This window comes from Taurulus bubalis (assembly GCF_910589615.1).
Source record: "Taurulus bubalis genome assembly, chromosome: 16".
NCBI lineage: Eukaryota > Metazoa > Chordata > Actinopteri > Perciformes > Cottidae > Taurulus > Taurulus bubalis.
Window position 1 is genome coordinate 14,165,855 of NC_136604.1, and position 21,969 is coordinate 14,187,823.

General features: G+C 41.2%; 1 protein-coding gene across 1 annotated transcript in view; it reads right to left on the minus strand.

The window, feature by feature from the left end:
• Positions 1-16,597, minus strand: part of slc25a13 (solute carrier family 25 member 13) — a gene marked incomplete at both ends in the record, with an annotated part of 43,771 nt that extends 27,174 nt beyond the window's left edge. The window contains 6 exons of the mRNA XM_079231663.1: positions 1,577-1,723; positions 6,572-6,711; positions 9,687-9,802; positions 15,209-15,351; positions 15,508-15,561; positions 16,586-16,597. Coding sequence (XP_079087789.1) covers positions 1,577-1,723; positions 6,572-6,711; positions 9,687-9,802; positions 15,209-15,351; positions 15,508-15,561; positions 16,586-16,597 — 612 coding nt within the window. The remainder of the gene's footprint in view (positions 1-1,576; positions 1,724-6,571; positions 6,712-9,686; positions 9,803-15,208; positions 15,352-15,507; positions 15,562-16,585) is intronic.
• Between the last annotated feature and the right edge of the window lie 5,372 nt (positions 16,598-21,969).

A 21,969-nucleotide genomic window follows, 5' to 3' on the forward strand; every position in this document is an offset into this window, starting at 1 on the left:
GAGTATCAAATGGACAGTGTTGAGGGTTTAGGCAATAGCAAAGGCAGAGCTTCCTTTCACTAGATGGCACTGTTTGCTTTACAGACACATTTATTATGGTTGCTTTCAGCTCACTCTGTTTGCAACCAGGGGGGAAGCGCTGGCTTGGGTGAAACTGCCCTAACAGAGAGACACTTTTGTATCTGTTCATATCTATGAGCCTATAGGCATGGATCTTCCCACGATATACAACACAGAGGCCTTCACAGATGGGGAAAAGAGAACAATATTTGGGTGAAAAGAGTGTGCTGCTGATCATTTGCCATGTTGGTGAGTGAATTAAAGGTTGCCGTTTCACTGTGTGTTCTGCTATAATACCGCCTTTAATGTGTCTGCAGTGTTTATGGGTTTTTTGACGCGTATGTGTGTGTGTGCGTGCGTGCATGCGAGTACATGAGTGTGTGTGTGTGTGTGTGTGTGTGAGAGTTTACTAACAGCACACGAAGATGTCTAGTCGGTGAGGTAAACACAGCGGAGAAAATGACAGAGTCTACAAGGTGTTTATGAAATCGGGCAAGACATGGACACAGACGCAAGACTTGCACACGCTCAACAAAAACAGCTACACATATAAAGAAAAGACAGGATACAAAAAAAGACAAACATCTCAGAGTTCAAAATAAATACAGTGCACGCGCATAGCAGCTCATGCACAAACATACAGGCAAAGATGATGGACTGTAAAGCTCCAGTCTCCATCTATCTCTGTCTCTATCTTCCTATTCAGCTTGCCTGCTTGGCTTTGACACTGCCAGAGAGGTTAGACTTAATGACATGTTGGGAGAGAGACAGAGACACGGGGGAGGGAGGGAGAGAAAGAGTGGCGGTTGAGAGAGAGGGGAAAAAAATGAAGGGAGGGAGAAAAAAAGAGAGAGGACAGATGAGAGGTGACAGAAAAGGTAAAGAGGAAGAGGACGAATTGAGAGATGGACAGCTGGAGGGAAAGAGAAAGCCAGGCTGTTTGGTTGTGGGGGTGTGAGAGAAAGAAATGAGCACAGAGAAGAGAAGAGACAAGAAAGAGGAAGTGAGATGGAAGAAAACAGTCTTGCTTTTAACCCTTTTATGGAGAATAGAGTAATGTTAGGTTGCCTGCCTTCCTAGCTGGCATCAGCAACTAAATCAGTGGCAAACATCGCGTGTAAAGTAAATATATGAACAAGTACTCGTTAACATTGTGTTTGTTTCTGAAATTCCAACATCTTGGTCATTCAAAGATTTGGTTTAAAACATGCATCTTTTTCTATATCACACCATCCCTCACACATTATGACTTTAAATGTATCATGATCAAAAATAAATTACAGCTATGATGTGAAATTAAATTATCCCGGCCTTGTAATTACCAAATTTAACATTTCATTACTTAGGTGCTGCTGAATAAAGACCACGTAATTTGTACTTGAAATAAAGACCAACTATCATAACTGCAGGTGAACAGCAGTGACCGATCTCACTATATTTAACCAGCCCGACTTTGGCTCTTGTGGACCACAGTAAAACAAATGGAAGGGAACCGCCAAGCCAAACAAAAACCCACCGCCACGAGGCAGTCCTCCACGAAGGATGTGAGCATGTGCGGCCGGATGGTGACCATGATGTCCCTGAAGTCCAGGGCTGAGATGGAGCCGCTGTGGGCTTGGTCCCGCTGGATAAAAGCCTGCCGCGCATGTTCCAGCTGCATCTCCTGTGGAAGGGGGGGCGGGGGGTTAGGTGTTAGATCATACAGTAAATGCATATTATTGGACACATATGTGGGTCATACACCTTTTTAAGTTGTCTTCATAAATTAAAATCCACATAAACTCACTCGTATAAACACAAATGCATAAAAACACAGCATTTGCTTTGATGGGCCCCCTGGCGCCATCTCCCCCTCTCAGTTACAGGGGAGCCTGCGTTTGGCCAGGTTTCACGCTCACCTTCTCTCCCAGCAGCGGCTTGCCTACTGTGAGGTGTCGCTTGAGCTTTTCACACCCTCCCAAAATCCCCATTAAACCCACTTGAGGGAGAAACGTACAAACACACACACACACACACACACACACACACACACACACACACACACACACACACACACACACACACACACACACACACACACACACAGGCAAGACGACTAATCACCTCACTGCTCACTTTGTCTCTTGCGCACACGTACACACAGAGGTCCACAGGGACAACAGCCGGCGGTGGTCGGGACACATCCCACAAGGCCTTTGAAATTAGCAGCCATTATCGGTACCTGCAACCACAAGTCTACAGAGGCTGGAAACAAACCACTGCCTCCGTCACTTCCTCGATCTTACAACAAAAAAATGTGGTTACAGCAAAAGACTGGGGTATCAGAACAATAATAATCCACAAAGATTGTAATGTATCATGGTCTTTGGGTCCCAAAAAAAATCCAGGTATGGTGACACATTACCAACGAACTGAATGACCAATTCAAGCTTATTTCCTTCAAAGTATGTGTGTGTGAAACTGAAAACAGCCATACAATTTTTGTATTTTTCACAATTTCACACAAATATGTAGAGCTGAAACATTTATTCCATTAATGGATGAAAAGAAAAATTCGAACTACAGTATATCATCTTTTTCCAGATGTTGTGCCTGTCTTTTGGTTCTGTGATAGGACACTGACTAATAAGCATATGAATATGTCAACGTGCATGTCCATTGTAATGGGAATTTTTCAAAAATGTCTGGTTATTTATAGACCAAACGATTAGTCAATTAATTGATAAAAGAGTGGATTAACTGATAACGAAAATAATCATTATTGCAGCAATTCTTTTCCCATTTAAAAAGCCATTTGACTTAAATAAGTCAATAAATAACAGACAATCTCACAAATGTCCTAAAAAAAAGACGATATCAAATAGAATAAAAATAGGTCAAACTTAAGTGTATATGCAGATTCATCCTGAAAATGTTTTGTTTTTTTATCACATTTGTTAAAGTAAGTAGTTTAAATACAATAAGTTAAATCATTAATTTATCCAAGAAGAATGGACATTCTTTTTCAAGCCACACGTCGGACAAAAAGTGCTGAAGGGGGACTCTTTGAATCTTGAACATGCATGGCATTATTCAATTGATTGATTCAGATGTTATTGTCATAAGTGGAACTCAAGAAAGTGGTATTACCACAACACAAAACCCTATGAGGCTTTGACTTATTGTTGTGTTGAATTTGAGTGATATTTCACTGACAGCATAACTGATCGAACTCTACATTTGCAGCACCCAAGAGAAACGACTGGGGAAGAGTGACATTAACACAAAGCTGAGTGGAGACCGAAGGGGAGTAAGAATAGACATTGTAACAAAAGAGTCACATTTGGAAAAACAGCAAATGTAGCAGCCATGTGTCAGTATCACCTATGAGCACAGCAGGGGCTGTGGAGAGTGTATAAGTGAGTGGAAGGCAATGAAACGAAGAGAGATTGACACATGTAAACACTCCCAAGATAAATAAGGTGAGATATGTTGGTGTCGGCATCCAGAGTGTCATGACTCACTTCTCCGGTCAGTTGTGAGTAGGTCAAAACACTTTGGTGTGGAATAAACCGGGAAGAGGAAAAGGAGGAGAAGAAGCTGAATATTTCAAGTTAAAAGACAAAAGGAAAGTGAAGAAGATAATGTGTTGCATGAATGGCTGTGTGCATATGCAGATATAAGAATGAGCGTTTATCTTTGTGTTTGTGTTCGTCAGTAAATGACAAAAAAAGAAATGTGATCCTGTTTCTCCGGACCAGTCAGAGCTCTGGAAAACCACACACCAACCACACAGAGCAACAAAACAACTGTGGTCTAGGGGATGGAGCAGTTTATATTCTCAGCCTCTTAAAACCTTAACTTGTTGCAACTGTATGTGTGTTTCAGGGACATGGTTGTTATTTGGGAGAGGAATGAGGGAGGCAGGAGACATAACGCTGGGGGCTTTAGACAGCCAACAAAGTGAGGCATTTGCAGTTGCTTTAATTGTCCTTGGATGAAAATAAAAACACATGACAACCCACCTCTGTTAGTTTTCAATGGCTGTAATTCTTTCCCGTCCTCTCATCAAAATTTAAACAATAGAAACAGGATTGTATCTCTCTTTTCCCATCACTGCTTCTTATCAGCATAGGGCTAAATCTATACACGCAGAAGCTTGCGCACAAATGGCTATTTACATGTGCCAGTGTATAGTGATGTTAAGAGCTGTCCGCTGATTTTTGGAGTCAAACATAATTGGGACTTTTAAAATCTGAACAATGCCACAAAAAAAATTGCTTTTTGAGTGCTGAGGGAAGAAGTGGCATATGTGGTGTCCCCCGTGTAATTCAAGCCCTTTACTTGCCAGGATCTATAATATGGGCTACTAGTATGTGCCACTTCTATACGGACATCAGTAATGCCATTGCCAGAGACAACACTACGCCGACAGTGCGAGCTGAGCCTTGGCCAGCGTCCACGCGTGAGACGTGAAAAATGCATGTAATTGGTGAGAATCTCTGGCTTCCATCAAGACAGTAATTGGCCAGAGAGAGCCCTTGTGAGAAATATGCGGCGCAAACGTTTTCCCCGATAATCCCATCTTGTGAGCATCTGGCAGTGGCGTGGTTACAATGGCAGAAAAACACAATAAACACATGCATGTATGGCAGGAAGGGGAGGAAATAAAGGATGGGAACATTCTTAAGGGAGGGGGAAGCTGGGTGGTAGAGAATTATAAAAATAGCTGTAAGATATTCAGAATATGGCTTGTGTGTGTGTGTGTGTGTGTGTGTGTGTGTGTGTGTGTGTGTGTGTGTGTGTGTGTGTGTGTTCTTTTCACAACTCTCTGATAACTTTTATAGCTGCACATATATTTTATAGACTGACATTTCCGAATGCTTTGTCTGTTAACAAAAGTCGCGTTGGGTAGTAGTGGAATCACAAAGTATGTAGTAATTTCACACGTTTAAATTCTGGTTCAGGAAATGTTGTTGTACCCTGTCATCAGTCACTGCCCAAACCACATTGTTACCTGCACCTTAGCCCTGTAATTGAAGTAAGTAATGCACCATCACAGTGGTATCAATGTGTCTTATTAATGTGACACTTACATAGAACCTGAGGAAGCATTAGACCTCGCAAAATAATATTTATCATATTATAAAATATTTTTCCATGAATTCTTTGAGACCAGTGAAGCGAGTGAAAAAAGATGAAAAGCAGGACAATATTTCCAACACTTCAAATGAATATGAATTTGAATATCCCTGCAACAACAGGAAATTCACTTTCTTCTGCCAAGGTATGAATCAAAACCTATGAGAAATGATCAAATAGCATTTGCATGAAATGTGCATTTTCATGTTGAGCAACGAGTGTGACTGGCTGCTGGCTTGCTGCTGTGAGGAGCTGGAAACCACTGGGTGACTGACTCGGAGAGGACTGGGCCCGCTGTCAATGCAAAGTACAACATCTACTGGCCACAGCGCCACAGACTTGTACGCATGCACACACACACACACACGCACACACACACACACACACACGCACACACACACACACACACACACACACACACACACACACACACACACACACACACACACACACACACACAAATTCCGACATAAACACAGATGCACAAAGCTTGCATGCCACTGCTCACACATACGATAAAGCAGATGAAGATAAACATGCACACACAGAATCATAGAAATTTGCAGACACACATAGTGTATGTTCACAGACACACACACACACACACACACACACACACACACACAAGGACGCACGCACATACAACAATGTCTCAATATCCATGCGCTGCTGCCCACTGTGTGTAAGCCATCTGGTCCAAGTTAAGTGCAATATAAAAAGCTCATTCAGATACATGGTGAGTGTGGATGCAAACTTGGCAGAGCTCAGGCCCGCTCTCCTACCCCCACCACCAACTCGCCCTGCTTAGGCCTGATTTAAGTCTAGACATCATATTGGAAAATGGCTCACACACCACAAATACACAAGGAATATTCCAGCTATGCTATTTATGGAGGTAGAACCTCTACCTGCTTCAGAGGAGGGGAGTAATGCTAGGTGTACGTCAGCTAATGGAAAACAAATGCCCCAACATGTCCCAAATATATAAGCTCAGTGTTTCATAAATAACTAATCTGGTCAATGTGGAGGGCTGTGTTTGAGAAGGATCGGGAGAACCTGTGTGTGTGTCCGCATGCGCACACATTCGTCTGGCCGAGCTTAGATAAGTATGTCAATACATTTAGATGACAGGATCGTAGGAACAGCTTGTAAACAATACGTGAGGTTAAGGCCGTGTGTACAGGCACATAACTCGGTTGATACAGATTTATGGACTATCATTGATGGTCACTGGACAATGGAGGTAAGACAGAGTTAGTGAGACGGGCCGACACAAAAAGGGCCAAGGACATGAAACGCAGAAAGACAAAGAGGAAAAACAAAGACACAAAGAAAGTGATTTCATGTCAGCGGAGTGGGGAAACCGGCAAGTGGTCAACATGGATCCTACCAGGAGAAACTGGGTGAACTCTCCGTAGCTGAGCTGCTTGTCCCTCCGTGTGCCAAAGTGCAGCCGTATGAACTCACAGTCCCAGTTAAATGGGATGTGCTGGTGGATGGTGGTCTGGCTGAAGACCTGCTTCACATCCTCTGCAGAGGAGACACACACAAAAAGAGAGAAGATTGCTTCTTTAATAACAACAGAGTGATTAAAGGTTTAATTTGACACAATTTGCAACAACTCCATACATTAGTGTACCAGAATTAGGGGAGGCATTAATTTCCCTCACAATACTGTATTACAGTACTGAAGCAATATCAGCAAAATTATTTGTAATGTGTAAATAGCATTTTACTGTTGTAGCTGGTAAAGCTGGAGCTAATTTCAACCGTATGACATACTTAACATAAAACGAAAGCACTCAAGCACAAAGCTCAAAATTTTACTCAGGTACAGTAATGTACTAAGTTACAGTCTTACAATCAGATTTCCTGTGTTGATGTAAGTGAATAGATAATTTAAACAAAAATCAGCAAGCAAAGAGGCTAAAACAACTACAGTTTTTGCTCATATCCTTTACAATTATACAATTACAGTTCTGTTTAGGTTGTACAGATTATGCCCCACTTTTAAGGCAAACAAGTATACATTAACCATCAATAAGGCCTTCCTCTCCATTAAAATCCTTTCAATATTCTCCTTTCTGTATGTTCATGTTTTCATAACAAACAATTATCAAATACTTCTTCCTCTTTTACTTTGCTCTAATAAAAGATCTCAAATCTGTCGTTACAAAGGCTCGTGAGTCAGGTCTTAACAAGCAGCATGTGCTTCCTATCTCGCGGTTAACATGGGTAATTATTTGATTTTGGGAAAAAATGCCTGTGACTGTTTGTGACAAAACGTCAACGTCAATCTCCAGAACACAATTCTGCTCTGATTGAGACTTAAGTTGCTAAACTCTAAATCAGTCTTGAATGACACATGGCAGAAGTTGTTTGAGCTGTGGAGGCTCTGTATTCAGATGGAAAGCCTTTTCTTCTCACTTATATTCCTCCGCCTGAACCCTCTAAGCCTCTGCAGCCAGAGGAGTGGAGAGACACTGAACATGAGTCCTAAATTACAGCCTTACTAAAGAAACAAAAACAAACCAATAGAGCGACCTGTTTCTTATTACCAAACAAGCCGCGCTGGACGAGCCGAGAAAGGAAAGGAGGAAAGAAACTTTTTTTTTTTATAAAGACAGACAGGGAGGAAAAAAGAGAGAAAGAGAAAGGTGACATTTACTTCAGCTCAGCCTTACCTTTTGAAAGAAGACCGCTTGTGCATTGTTTTTTTTTTACACTTTAATGAGGCAATAAATATACAGCCTTTAACTCTTTAAAGAAGAGGGCCGCTCCAGAACCCACCGTTTATATTATCAGCTTTTATAGACCTGTCAACACTCAGTCCTCTTTAGTTTTTTTCTGTTTTTTTTTTGTCTTTCTGGCTGATGCACAACTGAATTTCACATGCCATGTTATGTTGCCATTTTTATGAACTCAACATTCCACCAAATTATGCATTTATTTTTTTAAGTGCTAAGAATTCAGAGCACGGTGCCGCCTGTATTTAACAGAAATTACTCAGGTTATTATCAAATAAAATGGCTTCATAGAAAATGAAATAAAAAGAAATCAGAGTACAGACATTTATTACATGGGAAAACAAACGGGCCTTTAAAGCGACATAAGCCTGAGCTATTAATGTTTTTTAATAGGTAATAAAAGAGAGTTATTTATTTTGTGCCTTGGTGAGGCTCTTTAATCTGAGAAAAGGGAGAATTATAATATAGCAACTGGTCCATAATCTCAGTCACAAGTTATTTGATTTTGGTAAAATGGTAGCGCAATCGAGTGACAGACACTGTCGTCAGTGTTTGTGCGTGCCATGATGTGTGGTATGTTTTTCATGCAGTTTCCACTTGTGAGTCTCATAACTCACAGGCATTGGGATATTCATTAACCTTTGCGAGACGCAGGAAAACAGCAGACCTTTTAATTGCTACCAAGACAACGTCACTCTAATTGATCCTTTTAAATATGAAAATTTACATATGTGCATAAATAATCACCCGCAATGATCTTGCACCCTGTCGACAGCAACAATTAAAATGAAATTCACTTACTCTTCCCTGTTTGCTAGCGGGATGTGTGCAGTGCATTTCAAATCAAGCCTAATGTTCTGACGCCTCGCACACCTACAGAAGGCTGGCATTAGACTTGTTTAAATCAATTAGGCAAATGTGAAATAAGCAACAAGTACAAATGTCTTCCCTTTTCACCTCAGACCTTCCAGGCATCAGAGTAATGGTGTCAATCATGCACAGAGAGCCACCCACCATCTTCTCCATCTTCATCTCCATCCTTTAGTTGCCACCAGCTCTCTCCACCTCCAAAGCTAACCTTATCTTCTTTACAGACAAGATACCGCACCACATATTGAATTTTTTGTTTGTGGATGCAACCATAACAGAATAGACGCGTGGAGGTCAGACCCTCACATAAATAAACGAGGACCTTGTGTAAAAACTTTTTCTGAGGTGCATTTAAAAGGAGCATGCTCTCCGCTTTGTCAGGATTAGCTGACTAAGTATTGTTTAATGTCAAATGCAAAGAAACAGACTTGAACTTACATAATAACAGTGAAGTTATTAATCTTTTAAAATCGTCTCAACTTCCTTTTTATAAAAAAGCATTGTCATTATCTTATTATTGCATTATCTCCGCAGCTTGATTTCCCTGGTCCTCCACACAGAAGGTATGAAATAGTTATCTTGGTTTTAAAAAGCCGATATAAGCATATAAGGGAAACCAATGCTCCCAAATGAGGGAAGGAAAGACATAATAAAAACCATAAGTCCAATATTTGAAAATGAGCACGACATTTCTTTGTGTAACATAAGTGATCATGAGTTTCTGTGGTTTAAACTTTTCAACTATCAATACATAATTCCAGGTCTCTTGTTGAGCACATAACAGCTCCTAACATATGCAGGCTAATTGTTCAGTAAGACTCTCCCGCTACCAACATGACTACAGTAATACTCTATCTGACCCCGTAAATCAGAGGCCGAGTTACTTACCAAAGGTGGTTCTTCCGCTGCCTGCTTTATCAAACAGCAGGAAGGCAACCATGAAGAGGGAGTCTGGGGCGCACAGCACCGACTCGAACGCGACAAACTCCTGAAAGGAGATCAACCTGAGAGAAGGGTAGAGAGAAAGAAGATAGGTAGGACTGTGATATACTGGTAGTCATTTGAATTGATTTATTAATGTGGTATTCATGTTTCAAGTGCCCTGTATAAATACTTAATCAGTAACACATGAGAGACAGAGTCCTTGATGTTCATTTGGTCTTGTAACACATAATAATGACAAGAAGAACTTATGTTGCACTAACAAAATGAAATATTAAATACAAAAACAGGCTAATGTAACACTGCATTAAACTACAAACTCCATTGTAATTACTGCCACACAGTGGCAAACCAGCACACGTAGACAACCTATCAGTCTGTGCTACGCACAATTCACGAGGCCTTTTATCCAGTAGTCTGTTATTCCATATGTAATGTCATTAACTCCTTGAGAGTGACAGCAAGAAAATAAAACAGTTTAAAAGGCTCAGTGTGTGTTCCCAGCCTGAGCTGGCAGCTGGTAGAGCGAGAGAGAGAGTCAACAGAAGAAAAAATATTAAATATGAAGTTTTACATTTTAGTGGGCCATTTTAAACAAGTAGACAGGAGAGGAGGGAGTTGGTAGCCACTTAAGGAAATACAATTCCATTCAATATAAACGTAAAACAATATGCGATTTAGAGTAAATATCAGGTGGAATAGCCAAGCTGGACTTTTTTTATTACAATTTTAAAAAAAAAATGTATCTGCATCAACACTGAGATACAAGCTATGAGTTAAAAGTAAACACAACAGATTAGTTGTTACCACGAAATACCACTGCCTCCGCTTGCAAGTTAGTCAGTGTTTTGACAAATACTATTTTATCTCCTGTCTCTCCATAGTAAACACAAATGCCCACATGCCTCATTAACACAAAAATAAATAAACATAAACATCTCTATTGTGTGAACCCACTAAGAGCTCCCATGAGAGAGTCCTGCTGTGGGGAACTGGACCACGCAGTCTCGCCTTTATTTAAGCCCTGTTCAGTGTTGCCACAAGACCATTATGAATATCACAAATGGCTCAGATAATTACAGGAGGGGTCAGTCCTAATGAGCGGTCCCGGTGCATCCTTCTATTAAACCTGTTTCAATTTCCAAGGGGGGAGTACAGAGAAAGAGGGGGGTACAATGATTACATTTTTAATTAATTATGGGACTGATGAAATTTAGATGTGTTTGTTTGGAATCTGCGTGTTTCATATCTGTATGTGCTTATGCGCATCCTCCTGTGTACTTATATGCTGAAAAAATACCGTCCAGATGACAAAGATCGCAGTCTTTTTGTCCTAATCAGATGAGCTGAGCACTGATAAAAATGTTGTTTATCAAAATAACACCATGACTGCCAGAGAAACCTGATAAAGGTAAAAAATTGGCAAAGATGTTCATGAAAAAGACATTTGTAAAAGGCCAAAACAGTCAAAATAAACAGCTCAGAACAACACTTGGTTTCAATACATACGGGTGTTATGGCATTAATACCCGAAAATGGATCTGTAAATGTGTGATGCAAAAGAGATACTAAGAGAGAAAAAGGGAGCATACAGTTCTCCTCAGTGGCTAATTAGATCAGCTGTCGCCTTAAAGGCATGACTAACGGTTGTATTAACTAAGCAGGTAGTGCTTAAGAGCGGGGGCCTGCTGATGGCAAGTAGGTGGAAGTTGGCACAAAAGCACACTGCTGCAACTGTGGCTAAAACAAAGCTAATACCATTGCCGCTTACGCTGCTGGACTATTATCAATCACACTAATAATGATCCTTCTTTTGTGACTGATGTACACACAGAAATTCTACCTCAGAGAGGTTATAACGGAGTTTAAGCAGGTAAAGGCTATAGTGCGAGGACTCAGAGAGCCATGGTGTTCCCAGACAGAACTGAGGGGGAAAAGTCGGATTTCTTCTTTTTCACACACATCAATTTACATACACGCTGGTCTTCCCGTCTGCGTTTTCCCAGACGTGGATAATCAGCATATTAGTGTAACTGAGATGGCTGCTGATCATGAAGGGATTGGACCATGGTTTAGACCAGGGAGTCCAGACAAGATCCAGGGGGCATCTCCATAACACACAAGAGAAAAACATTCCACGTACCCGTAAGCATTTACACACAGCTCTGTAGTCGAGGACGGAGCTTATGATGGTTGATTAGCAGCGCCATGACGGCTGCAAAATGATTACCATGAGAGGGGGAAGCCATCGCTTTTGCTATGCGGACCCAACCCCAACGAGACACTCAATAATCAAATCAACCAACAGCATCTCCCAACCATCAACTGTTATGGCATGTGTCCAGGACTAGCCGTTCCATGTAGCCTGGGATGAACTTTAGGAGACAGGGCTAATGTGATACTGTAGTATGGCATCTCTTCAGTGTACTCTGTGTACTTGCTTTACTCCGCTGGATTTGTTAAATCGTAAAGCAGTCGCTGACATATCCGTGACATGTATCAAACTAGAGATGTAACACACAAGCTATAAACAAAGACTTAATTCTAGCATGTGCCTCGGCAGATGACAGCTGAATGATGTTTTTGTTAGGATGCCAATACAATGCAATTTAAACTGTCTTCGCTACGTCTGTCTGGAATAAAAGCTCCACCCTATATTCCATATATTTCTTTTGTTTTTTTATCTTATCTTCACCACCCGGCTTTTATCTCTGTCTCCTCTCAACAGGCATCTAAATACACTCCTCTGAACTGGAAACCAGGCCTGGAAACATTGTTTACAAGTAACGTAAATGCATGGTGTTGTTGAGGCCCGGCTGATAGAAAGACAGCTTTCCTTCGTTGATAGTAGTGGGAGAGAACGGCCTAGAGGGGCTTCAATAATCCCTGTCCCTGGCATCTTGGCATTGTTACTGACAGCCTTCCACCCACCTAGAGCGTGCTTGCACACCGACAGACGCACCTCAAAAACACACACACACACACACACACACACACCAAGATGAATGCTAGCTGCCAGTATCTGTTCAGTGGACACCCACCAGTACAAGTCCAGAATACCCACAGCAGCTGGCAGACTGCTATTTTCCCCAGCATGCTCCCTTAACAAAGTTTTTTTTTTTGCCCCCAAACCTCCAAGAGGTATGAACTGAAGTGGTGTTTTTTTCACACTTGAACAGATGCTTCTATCAAAATATCAGAGGGAAGGAGGAATAAAGAAGCAGAAAGGTAGGGAATCGGAAGCAGCCCAACTGAAATGGAGGAAGCTCAGAGTGCATTATGGTATGTGAGAGGGTGTAAAGAAAGTGATGAGCGCGGAGGAATGCAGAGAAAGTCAAAAGTGAATAGAGAGGACATAAATAAGTCGAGTGAAAGAGGAAAATCTTCAAACCATCTTGTAGCTCTGTATGTCAGCGCTGCACACATACACAAAACATTTGATTCGCGGAAATTGAGACATCTCTTCCACCCTCCAAAGTCTGCCTCATATCCATCTATCTGTCTCCCTGTCTCACTGGGAGCGGCGAGAATAAGAGGGAGAAAAGCGATTTCCACATAACAGATTGTTACGACTGTCACTATATCTCCTGATTTACACAGTCGCAGGGAGGCAGACAAATGCATTTTCACTGTTTACATCTCAACACATACACACCAAACCACTTACGCACTGGCATCTAAGTCAAATTTATCTCACACAGATACACACAGAAAAGTAAGCGAGTAGCCGGCTGCCAGCCGACCCCCTGCTAAATCTATTACCCCTGACTCATCTTGTTGAAATGGAGTCCTTTCTGGCAAAAACAGCATCAGGCACACTAGCTTCAAATGTACTACGCTCATGTACCAAGCAAAACGTATTGTTCACAAGCATATTTGCATGAGATCGGGCGAGCTGGATGAAAATACAGTCACCAAAGTGGTTTGTTTTGTCTTGCGCCCTGTTTTTTCTTTTCATAAGGTTTTCACAGATGAGCGCTTGATAAACAATGCATTTGTGTTTTCTAGCTACCACTAACGGCGCTGATGTTGCCACATCTCTATTTTTTTATATCCATTTGTTTTGTGTTCATGAGACACATGTTTGCAGAAATAATCACTCAGACGCTGTGTCTCGTCAAATAATTTCTCTATCAAAGTTCAGGTGGAAAATGACACATCACAAAATATGAGCATCATGAGGCCTTTACAAAGTCAACTGTAAAAAAAATGAATCGCATCTAAAACTAGGTCTAAACAGACTTTTTCCCTGTTTTGCCCCCATATCATTTCCATTTCCCTCCACAAAACCAGAATGAGGTTTAGATACAAAGCCTGGGCCATGGGTTCCTAATAGATTTACCCTGATGCCACGGCCACCATTTATCCTGCTCCAAAGCCGCACAATGCAACGGAGTGCTCCTGAATAGCATGGGCAATTACAGTGCATGTGTGTGTTTTATGTGCGTGTGTGTGTGTGTGTGTGTGTGTGGTGGGGGGTGCCTTGCTTTCTCTTTTTCCAATTCCTAAACCCCCACTACTCCATCTCACCATTTTCTGCACGCACGCTCACACACACACACACACACACACACACACAAACACACACACACACACACACACACACACACACACACACACACACACACACACACACACACACACACACTAAAGCAGATGTAATAACATGAAGCTACACAGCCATGTGCACTTTGCTCTTTGTAGAAGCCCAGTTGGTTACCATGGCAATGTGTTTAAAAATCTTTTTGGACTTACCCTAACATTTTATTACCCATCATTATGTATCATTAAATACATACATATTAATGTAAAAAAACAGGGGTGATGGGGCTGGGGGAGGAGTAAGTGTGAAATTGGGGGTGTATCTACAAAGAAGGAAACACCTGAAAGGGGCCTTTGGTGGTTTGATGTCTTTTTGCTATATAATTCAAGTATGAACATCCTTCTGTAATTTTTCTTCTTTTTATTTGTTTACACCAAAGGATGCAGTCATAGGTTTGTTTATAAAATGCAAAATACCACTAGAAAGGTAGTCGCACGAGATCAAAGACATAAATAATACATGTACTGATAGCTTTAATAAGAGTCTTTCATAAGCTTACTGCTTAGCAGTTGGCTTGATATTAATGAGAAGAGATATATTTGTGGCTTAAACCGAGACTCAGCATAGCAATTTCACAGTCAGATCAGCAACTTTTGCAAGATATATTTTCAAACAGTACAAGCCTCATGAGACACTCAGTTGTCGATAATCTATTTTCATAATTTTGGAAAAGAATATATGGCTATATTTGTCATCTATCTATTACAGTATGTGTGACCCATCCTTGCTCTTATAATAGTAGTTATTCCATAAATACACCCTCCAAGGTGCAAGGATTACCTAATTAAGCCTGTCACCAAATTCACAGTGTACCAACATCTTAACGTATGTGAAACATACAAAAAAGAAACATCAGAACACCAACCCATCTTTCTTCTGATCCACCACTCCAGCCAGCAGCTTTGTGACCTCGTCCGAAAGCTGGATGTCTGTGTGTGCATGGAGGAACCGGCTCACAAAGTCCTGTGGCGACATGAAGCGCTCGTCATTCTTCTTGACGCTGGCATACTGTAAAGAGAAAAACAGATGTAGACACAAGGATGCACGCTGAGCTTTAGAATTTGATCAAAACAAACATAAATCAATAAATGCATGAAAAACTTTTTTCTCATGAGAGGCAAACACAAAGAGGAGGAAACAATAAATACATAAGTAAAATTCTACCTTTTCAAAAATGGCTTTCAACTCAGTGGGCTCGGCCCTCCTTGGCAGAATTGCCTGCAAGATAATAAGTGAACATCTGTGAGTACAACTTTCATACACAATGCCCCACTTTGCATCCTGCAACATTTTAGGAATGCTGTTCAACGTTATATTAAATACTTTTGGGAGGCTAAAGATGTAAACTTATCCAGTAATTCACAAGCAAAGAGAACGGCTACAACACACAATGCAAATTAAACATGTTTTTAGAGCTCGGCCACTCATTCCTGACCTTATTATAAAATCTAAACTCAAGGTTAACTTACTGGCGTTTTTTATAGGGCTTTTCTATCCAGAATACACTCAATGGAGAAGGTAGTAGATTTAGAAAGATCTAGAAAAAGCTTGTAAATTTATCCCAAATGTGTTTCTGTTTTTTTTGTCATTTTCATCTCTGTTCATAATAATCTCACAACCCCTCAGATGTTTATTGTGACCACTTGGGGGTCCTGAACTCTGGGTTGAGATCCCCCTGTAGAAGATAATGCTGTTGCTGGTAATTAATAATACAAAATAATAAAAATAATAAAACAAAGTGGACTGTACAATTATCCAGATTAGAAATTGTGGTCGTGTCACATGTGAGAGAGTAAAAGGAACCAGTTTCTGAAACATACTGGTTTCAATACAAACAATGACAGCACCACCATGTTTAAAAAGCCGAAAGTGCTGGCCCCTGGATGTGACAGCATGCAGCGTGCTGCTAACCAAGGTTACCTGTGATTACAGACAGAGACACTGCAGTAAACTGCAGACTGGGCCTCAGCAACAGTGTTATGGCTGCTCTTTGCATCATTGTTGCAATGACAGTTCAGTCGATGTGACTTAGAAACCGTTCAACAACATCAAACTCGTTCAACCGGCTCCAGTAAAGCCCCAATGTCATTGTCGTGTGGTCAGTGTCAACCTGCAGCACATCCTCTTAGCAGACTAACCGGCATTTAACTTGACCGGTGGAAAGTTACCGAGGACCGAGGACACCACCGACAAGGGGACAGACCCCAGAAAAGAAAGGGATAAACCGAAGTGGAAAACTTACCTTTGCTGCCATGCTAAGATCGAGATCTCTGTCAACTAGTTAGTCCGGTTCACTTCCGCTTGCGTGAGGATGTCCCCACGGAGATCACGCGCTGGTGCAGCTACAGGAAGGAGGATCAGCTGAGCACGTGGCCCAGGGGCACGAGAGGTCATCTGGTCAGAGGCTTGTGCGTATCAGAGCCACCGGTAAACCCCCTGATCCGATAATATGCATGTGTGCTTTGAGAGAGAGAGAGAAAGTAGTACCTGTGTCTTGGATTAAACGTGACCTATTCAGTGCCACATAATCTATCCATATGTGTTTACAATAATATGCCTTAAATCTGCTTCATTATGGGTGGAAAAGTCTACAGTCTGTTCAATGTGACTTTAATAAGCATATCATCAGGACTCAGTCAAAACTCTGGATATTCTGGTCACTTTGTTTATTCATGAGCCTTCAGTATGGACTAGTCAATCCATACTGAGGCTCCAGTAGACATGTATTAAAACTAGCAACGCAATTGAAATGGCTCTGCTTTAAGAAATCTACAAAACAGGTTTTCTTTTGATGGTGTTCTATCATATTTACGATGGTATTCAACCAACATTTGATTTACCAGTAAAATACAGCGGAAAACATGCAATGCGACAACACACATGTGTCGGGTTGATCTTGTATGAAGAGATGGGGCCTTTTTCGTGTTGGTGCCAAGGAGCCCATTAGCTGATCCATCCACGGTGATCACGTAAATAATCACTTTCTTCTTAAAAAACTCATTATCATACTCAGCAGTCCATGTGTTATGGCACCTAATTATAGCTCCCAGGATGTTTGATTTGTGTCCCCCAGTAGCAGCAAAGTATTTAAAAGTTTAACTTCATTAAACGTGGTTATCTGTGTGTGGATGTGTTCTTATGCACATTGAGTCTCTATAGTAGTCTACTAAGGAACAGAGGTCTAATAGACGTCAGAATAAAAGCCTCAGTTCCTTCCTCGCGCTTATTCTTCCGTCGCCGTAAATGGTTCCTATATTTTATTTCCAGCTTTTCCAGCCCATCTGTGCTTTGTGCCAGGAGGGAAAAAGGTGCAGAGAGAATTTCATGACTACAAAAGCAAAGGTTAACATTACTCACAGCATAAAAACAATTTAAAAGGGAGCAAAAGGGCTCTAATGGCCCGACAGTCTTCAAAGAAAATGTATTTTGCGCTCAAAATAATTCATAGCTTTTTGCCGGTGGCTTTTCAGCTTCCCAGAGACCCAGCATGAACCACTGTATTTTTCCCAGCAGGCTCTCTGCTCCTCGCAAAATGGCCTTCGCTAGGGCATACCTCGCATCCCCTCCAAATATTGACAGCACTGAGTCCATGGCTTATTGGAAAAATGGCTGTAAGTAATGTTTTATCAGCCGATGCAATCTCCACACCTGTATTTTCCCCTGTCATATGACAATATTTGACAAGATTAATGATTTGATCCCATGACATTTTATTTCCCATCGCTGTCAATCTGCCAGCAAACAACTCACTTACTTGTGGCATTTTGTAGGAAGCATGTCGCAGCATTTGCTTTGCTTGTGTATTATTATTCATGAGCGGCGAAATGTAATGTCATGTAAACTACAGTGCCTAGCAGCTTTCACATGCAACTCTTGGCTGTTTATGTGAAAAGAATCTTAAAAATTACCTTCAATGGAATTCATTTTTTGTTTAGAGCATGCCTTTCAGCCTCTATTTTAAGCAATCTAAAAAATGAGGATTCTGTCGGCCGCCACAGAGTAAGTGGGTAATAATGATAAACCTTGCAACCTTTGAACTTCGTTGGCTTGAGGGGTCTCCGGCCGGCGTCCCCAAGGGCCCACGCGTCCTGACAGCTTGAGCGATGAGTGGCGGACGTCTGTCTCAATCGGCCTTCTCTTATTTTTAACTCACACTAAACACAGAGCTTCCAAAATAGACCCGAGCTCTAAACAAATGATTAATAGGGCACTTAGGTTCTCCCCACTGACCAGCGAGTCCCTATTAACAGCCAATAACGGAGGCCCACTGGGGTCAAAAGGTTTAAAGACTTTCTAATAAAAGTAACAGAGACATGGGGATGTGTTTTAGAGGAGAAAAAGTTGTGTCTCAGTTTGAAATGCTGACAAGTTAATAATCCCTTCTCAAATGGCCCAACCGCAGTAAAATGGCCAGTTTGTTCTTACTTTTATTGCTATCATCTGTCAGTCACTCACATCTTTCTCTTTTTTCGCTGCCTCCTCTTAAGTGGACTGAAAGAGCTATAACAGCTTTACAGTAATGTTCTTGATGGGGCTTTATTCTCATTCCCCACCCTTTCTTTGCTTTTCTTGGTTGAATGTGAATTCCTATTGTAGTTTTAGTCAAGAAAGGCCTAATGGATTCCCAAAGACGTATTCATGACATGGTAATGAAATTACATTTTGTAAGACATTTTTGACCTGAAAAAAAAGAGGCCGATTGTGGCAATGGCTTTGTCCTGTTTTACACAGCTCAAGACTACAGTTCCACATTCACTCTCACTAATGTCATTTTAAAATGTGTGGGATGGAGATACAAGCCAAAGATATTATTATATTGTTGCACTCTTATCCTACCATAAATGTGTTGTTTTTGTGGTGCAAAAATCAATGATTTTTCTAAATTGAAAAAAGTGTATAGTGACACCTGCATACTAACCAATGTGAGAACTGAAAGTGTCTAAAAGCACAATTTTTCATCCCTTCCTGCCATAGCAAACGTTACAAATTTAACACTATAGATTAATTTTACAAAGTGGTTAGTTTAGTTTTTTCAAGCAATGCTTTCTTAATTATAATGAATACTCATACATTTAAGTTTAAATCTCCTTTTACTTGATCCAAGGACACATTATATAAAGAAAGCAAGTGGTTATTATAAAGTAATTGTTCATTTCAACAGATGAAAAAATTAATCAGTCCCACACGGTCCTGCTGCCAAAAATACTCAATAGAGAAAAAATGTGTGTTAATCCGCTGCAGAAAAGAATTGGCCCAAACATATGCACTGTTTACCCCTGTTCTTGTAAAATTTGCAAACAATATGCTTGTTGAAAAAAAAAAGCCTACCATTATTTTATGGGATTTTTTTACAATAAGAATAATATAAGATAATATCAAATTGAGCTCTTTAAACATTAGTCAACAAAATGTAGCAGATCTAGAACAAAGCAGAAAGGTTGTTAAAATGAATGTCAGTATGCAGAGTCATGTCAAATCTACCTTCAGGCAAACAGGATGTTTTTAATTAGCCTTTTGGCCATTTAAAGAGCTGTGGCGACACAAGTATGACCTCTTGTGAGTGACGTTGATTGAAAGCTCTGTGGACACCCAGAGAGGAATTATTCTCAAAAAGTAAAAAAAAATATATATTTAAAAGTAGTGTGTTTTCAGATTTGAGAAATCAAATTGTATGTCCCCGATTTGGGTGGCCCTGACCTAACGCACATCCTAATTCTTCTAAGAATCACTTTACTTTATTTCTGCTGACGTTCTTATTCAGATCTGTCATTTGTGAAAAGCTCACGGACACATCAGCAGGACACATGCCTGTTGATGGACACAGTGGCTACAAACCTGCAGCCACTTCATTACAACCACATTACTTCCCCCTCTAATTAAGAATATTTCATGTAAGAGCCAAGATTGATGCCAGAGTTGTTCCAGTTGTGCTCAGCATTTGAAAGGCACAAATTCAGAGAAGAAAACGCCCCTTTTCATAAACCATTGCAAACTTCACACTTGACAAAGTGGGAATTTTATACAACTTAGAAGTGTCCCCAAAACCACACAGAGGGACTGCCCAGATTGCGTTGTATTACTCAAACAAATCTGTTTTGCATAAAGCACAAGAAGGTGGCGAGAAGAGAAATGATGGGAGAAAATTAGCCTTCTGATACATCCAAGACCATAAAGTGATTCTTATGTCTATTTTGATGTTTTATGCTTATTTTGTGCGTCTTTATAATGTACTACCTCTCCATGAGAAAAACATTATCTGTGCTAATACACAAAAGCTATTAGCAAAATAATAGAGTCTCTGCTGTCTGTGTAACAACAAAACACTGCCTATTATAATCTACTTTCATTTCTCCAATCAGTTGGTTGTCAAACACTATCCTTAATCATCATACATAACATGCATTGCATTAAAGTGGCATTCTTGTCAACACCATATCTGTAATAGCGTGTGACAAGCCACTTTTGTTTACACCATAATAACTGGGTGTTTGAATAACTTCTCAATGACTTTAAGTAACCAGCCAGACTCACTCTGCTTCCATTCAGCTGTGCAGCCTGATAACCTGCACTGACGTTTGGCACGGAGTGGACTGCGGATTATACCAAACAGTAGGGCAGAATGGACTTCTCAGGGCATTTCACCTGCAGTCTTGAGACATGGGAGTGCATTTCCTGTCCACATATTGCGGATGCAGTGTACATCCGCTTGTCTCATTATGCAAATGTTGACGTGTGCATTCATAGACATGTGAGACACGTAAACGTAATATCAGCCACACACACACACATTTATTTGAAGTACCAGCTTTGCTTCCGCTGCAGATTCTCCCTTCGTTCCATCTGCCAACCTAAACATCAGGGCGGGCTGTCTTCTCCGAAGCTTCTGGATGAATCTGTTTAGTATCTTTCAGTTTAGATGAAACGCTACACTAGCCATGCCCCGGGGCATCTGGGATGGGCCGTGGGCCTGGAGAAGCAAGGGAAGGGGTGGATGGGAGCTTTGAGATGGTCCAGACTGGATAGCGGGCAGGCTCAAGCTCTTCTCTTCGACAACAACAAGGACCCGCACTGAAACACGCTCAGACCCTGCAACCCGAGAGGGCACAGGGGTCCTCCAGCTTGCCTGGGTTGGGATAAATGAACCCAGATGCTTCCCGCACATGCAGAGCAACCAGGCTGATGGAATGAGGGCGGGGGGGAGCAGGTCATAGAGGCAGAGAAAGAGAACGCTTTTCTCCCCCTTCTTCCCCGAGTTGCGGCAGCTATCTGTCCTGTGATTCCTGTGCTTTCTCATAACCACTGATCACAGAGGCCTCCGTGCAAGGAGCATTGTGGGAAATGATCAGAGGGGCATTTGTCTTTGAAGGAGAATGAGAGCAGCAGCAAATCTTTAAGTCCTTTCCTGTTCCTCTTCCTGTCAAGCTGCCACCTGGACTAAGAGAGAAGGAGGGAGCGAGAGAATGGTTGCATTCGTCTAAATTACTTAATTGAAGTTCAAGTCGGTGCAGGAAGTTTTAGAATGCCACATGAATAGTGTGATTAAATGTCTTTGAAGGATTTCTTGTATAGATGTGGGTTAGGTGTTCATTTTAACAGCCCACTTGATCCAAGACGCTAAGCTGTCAC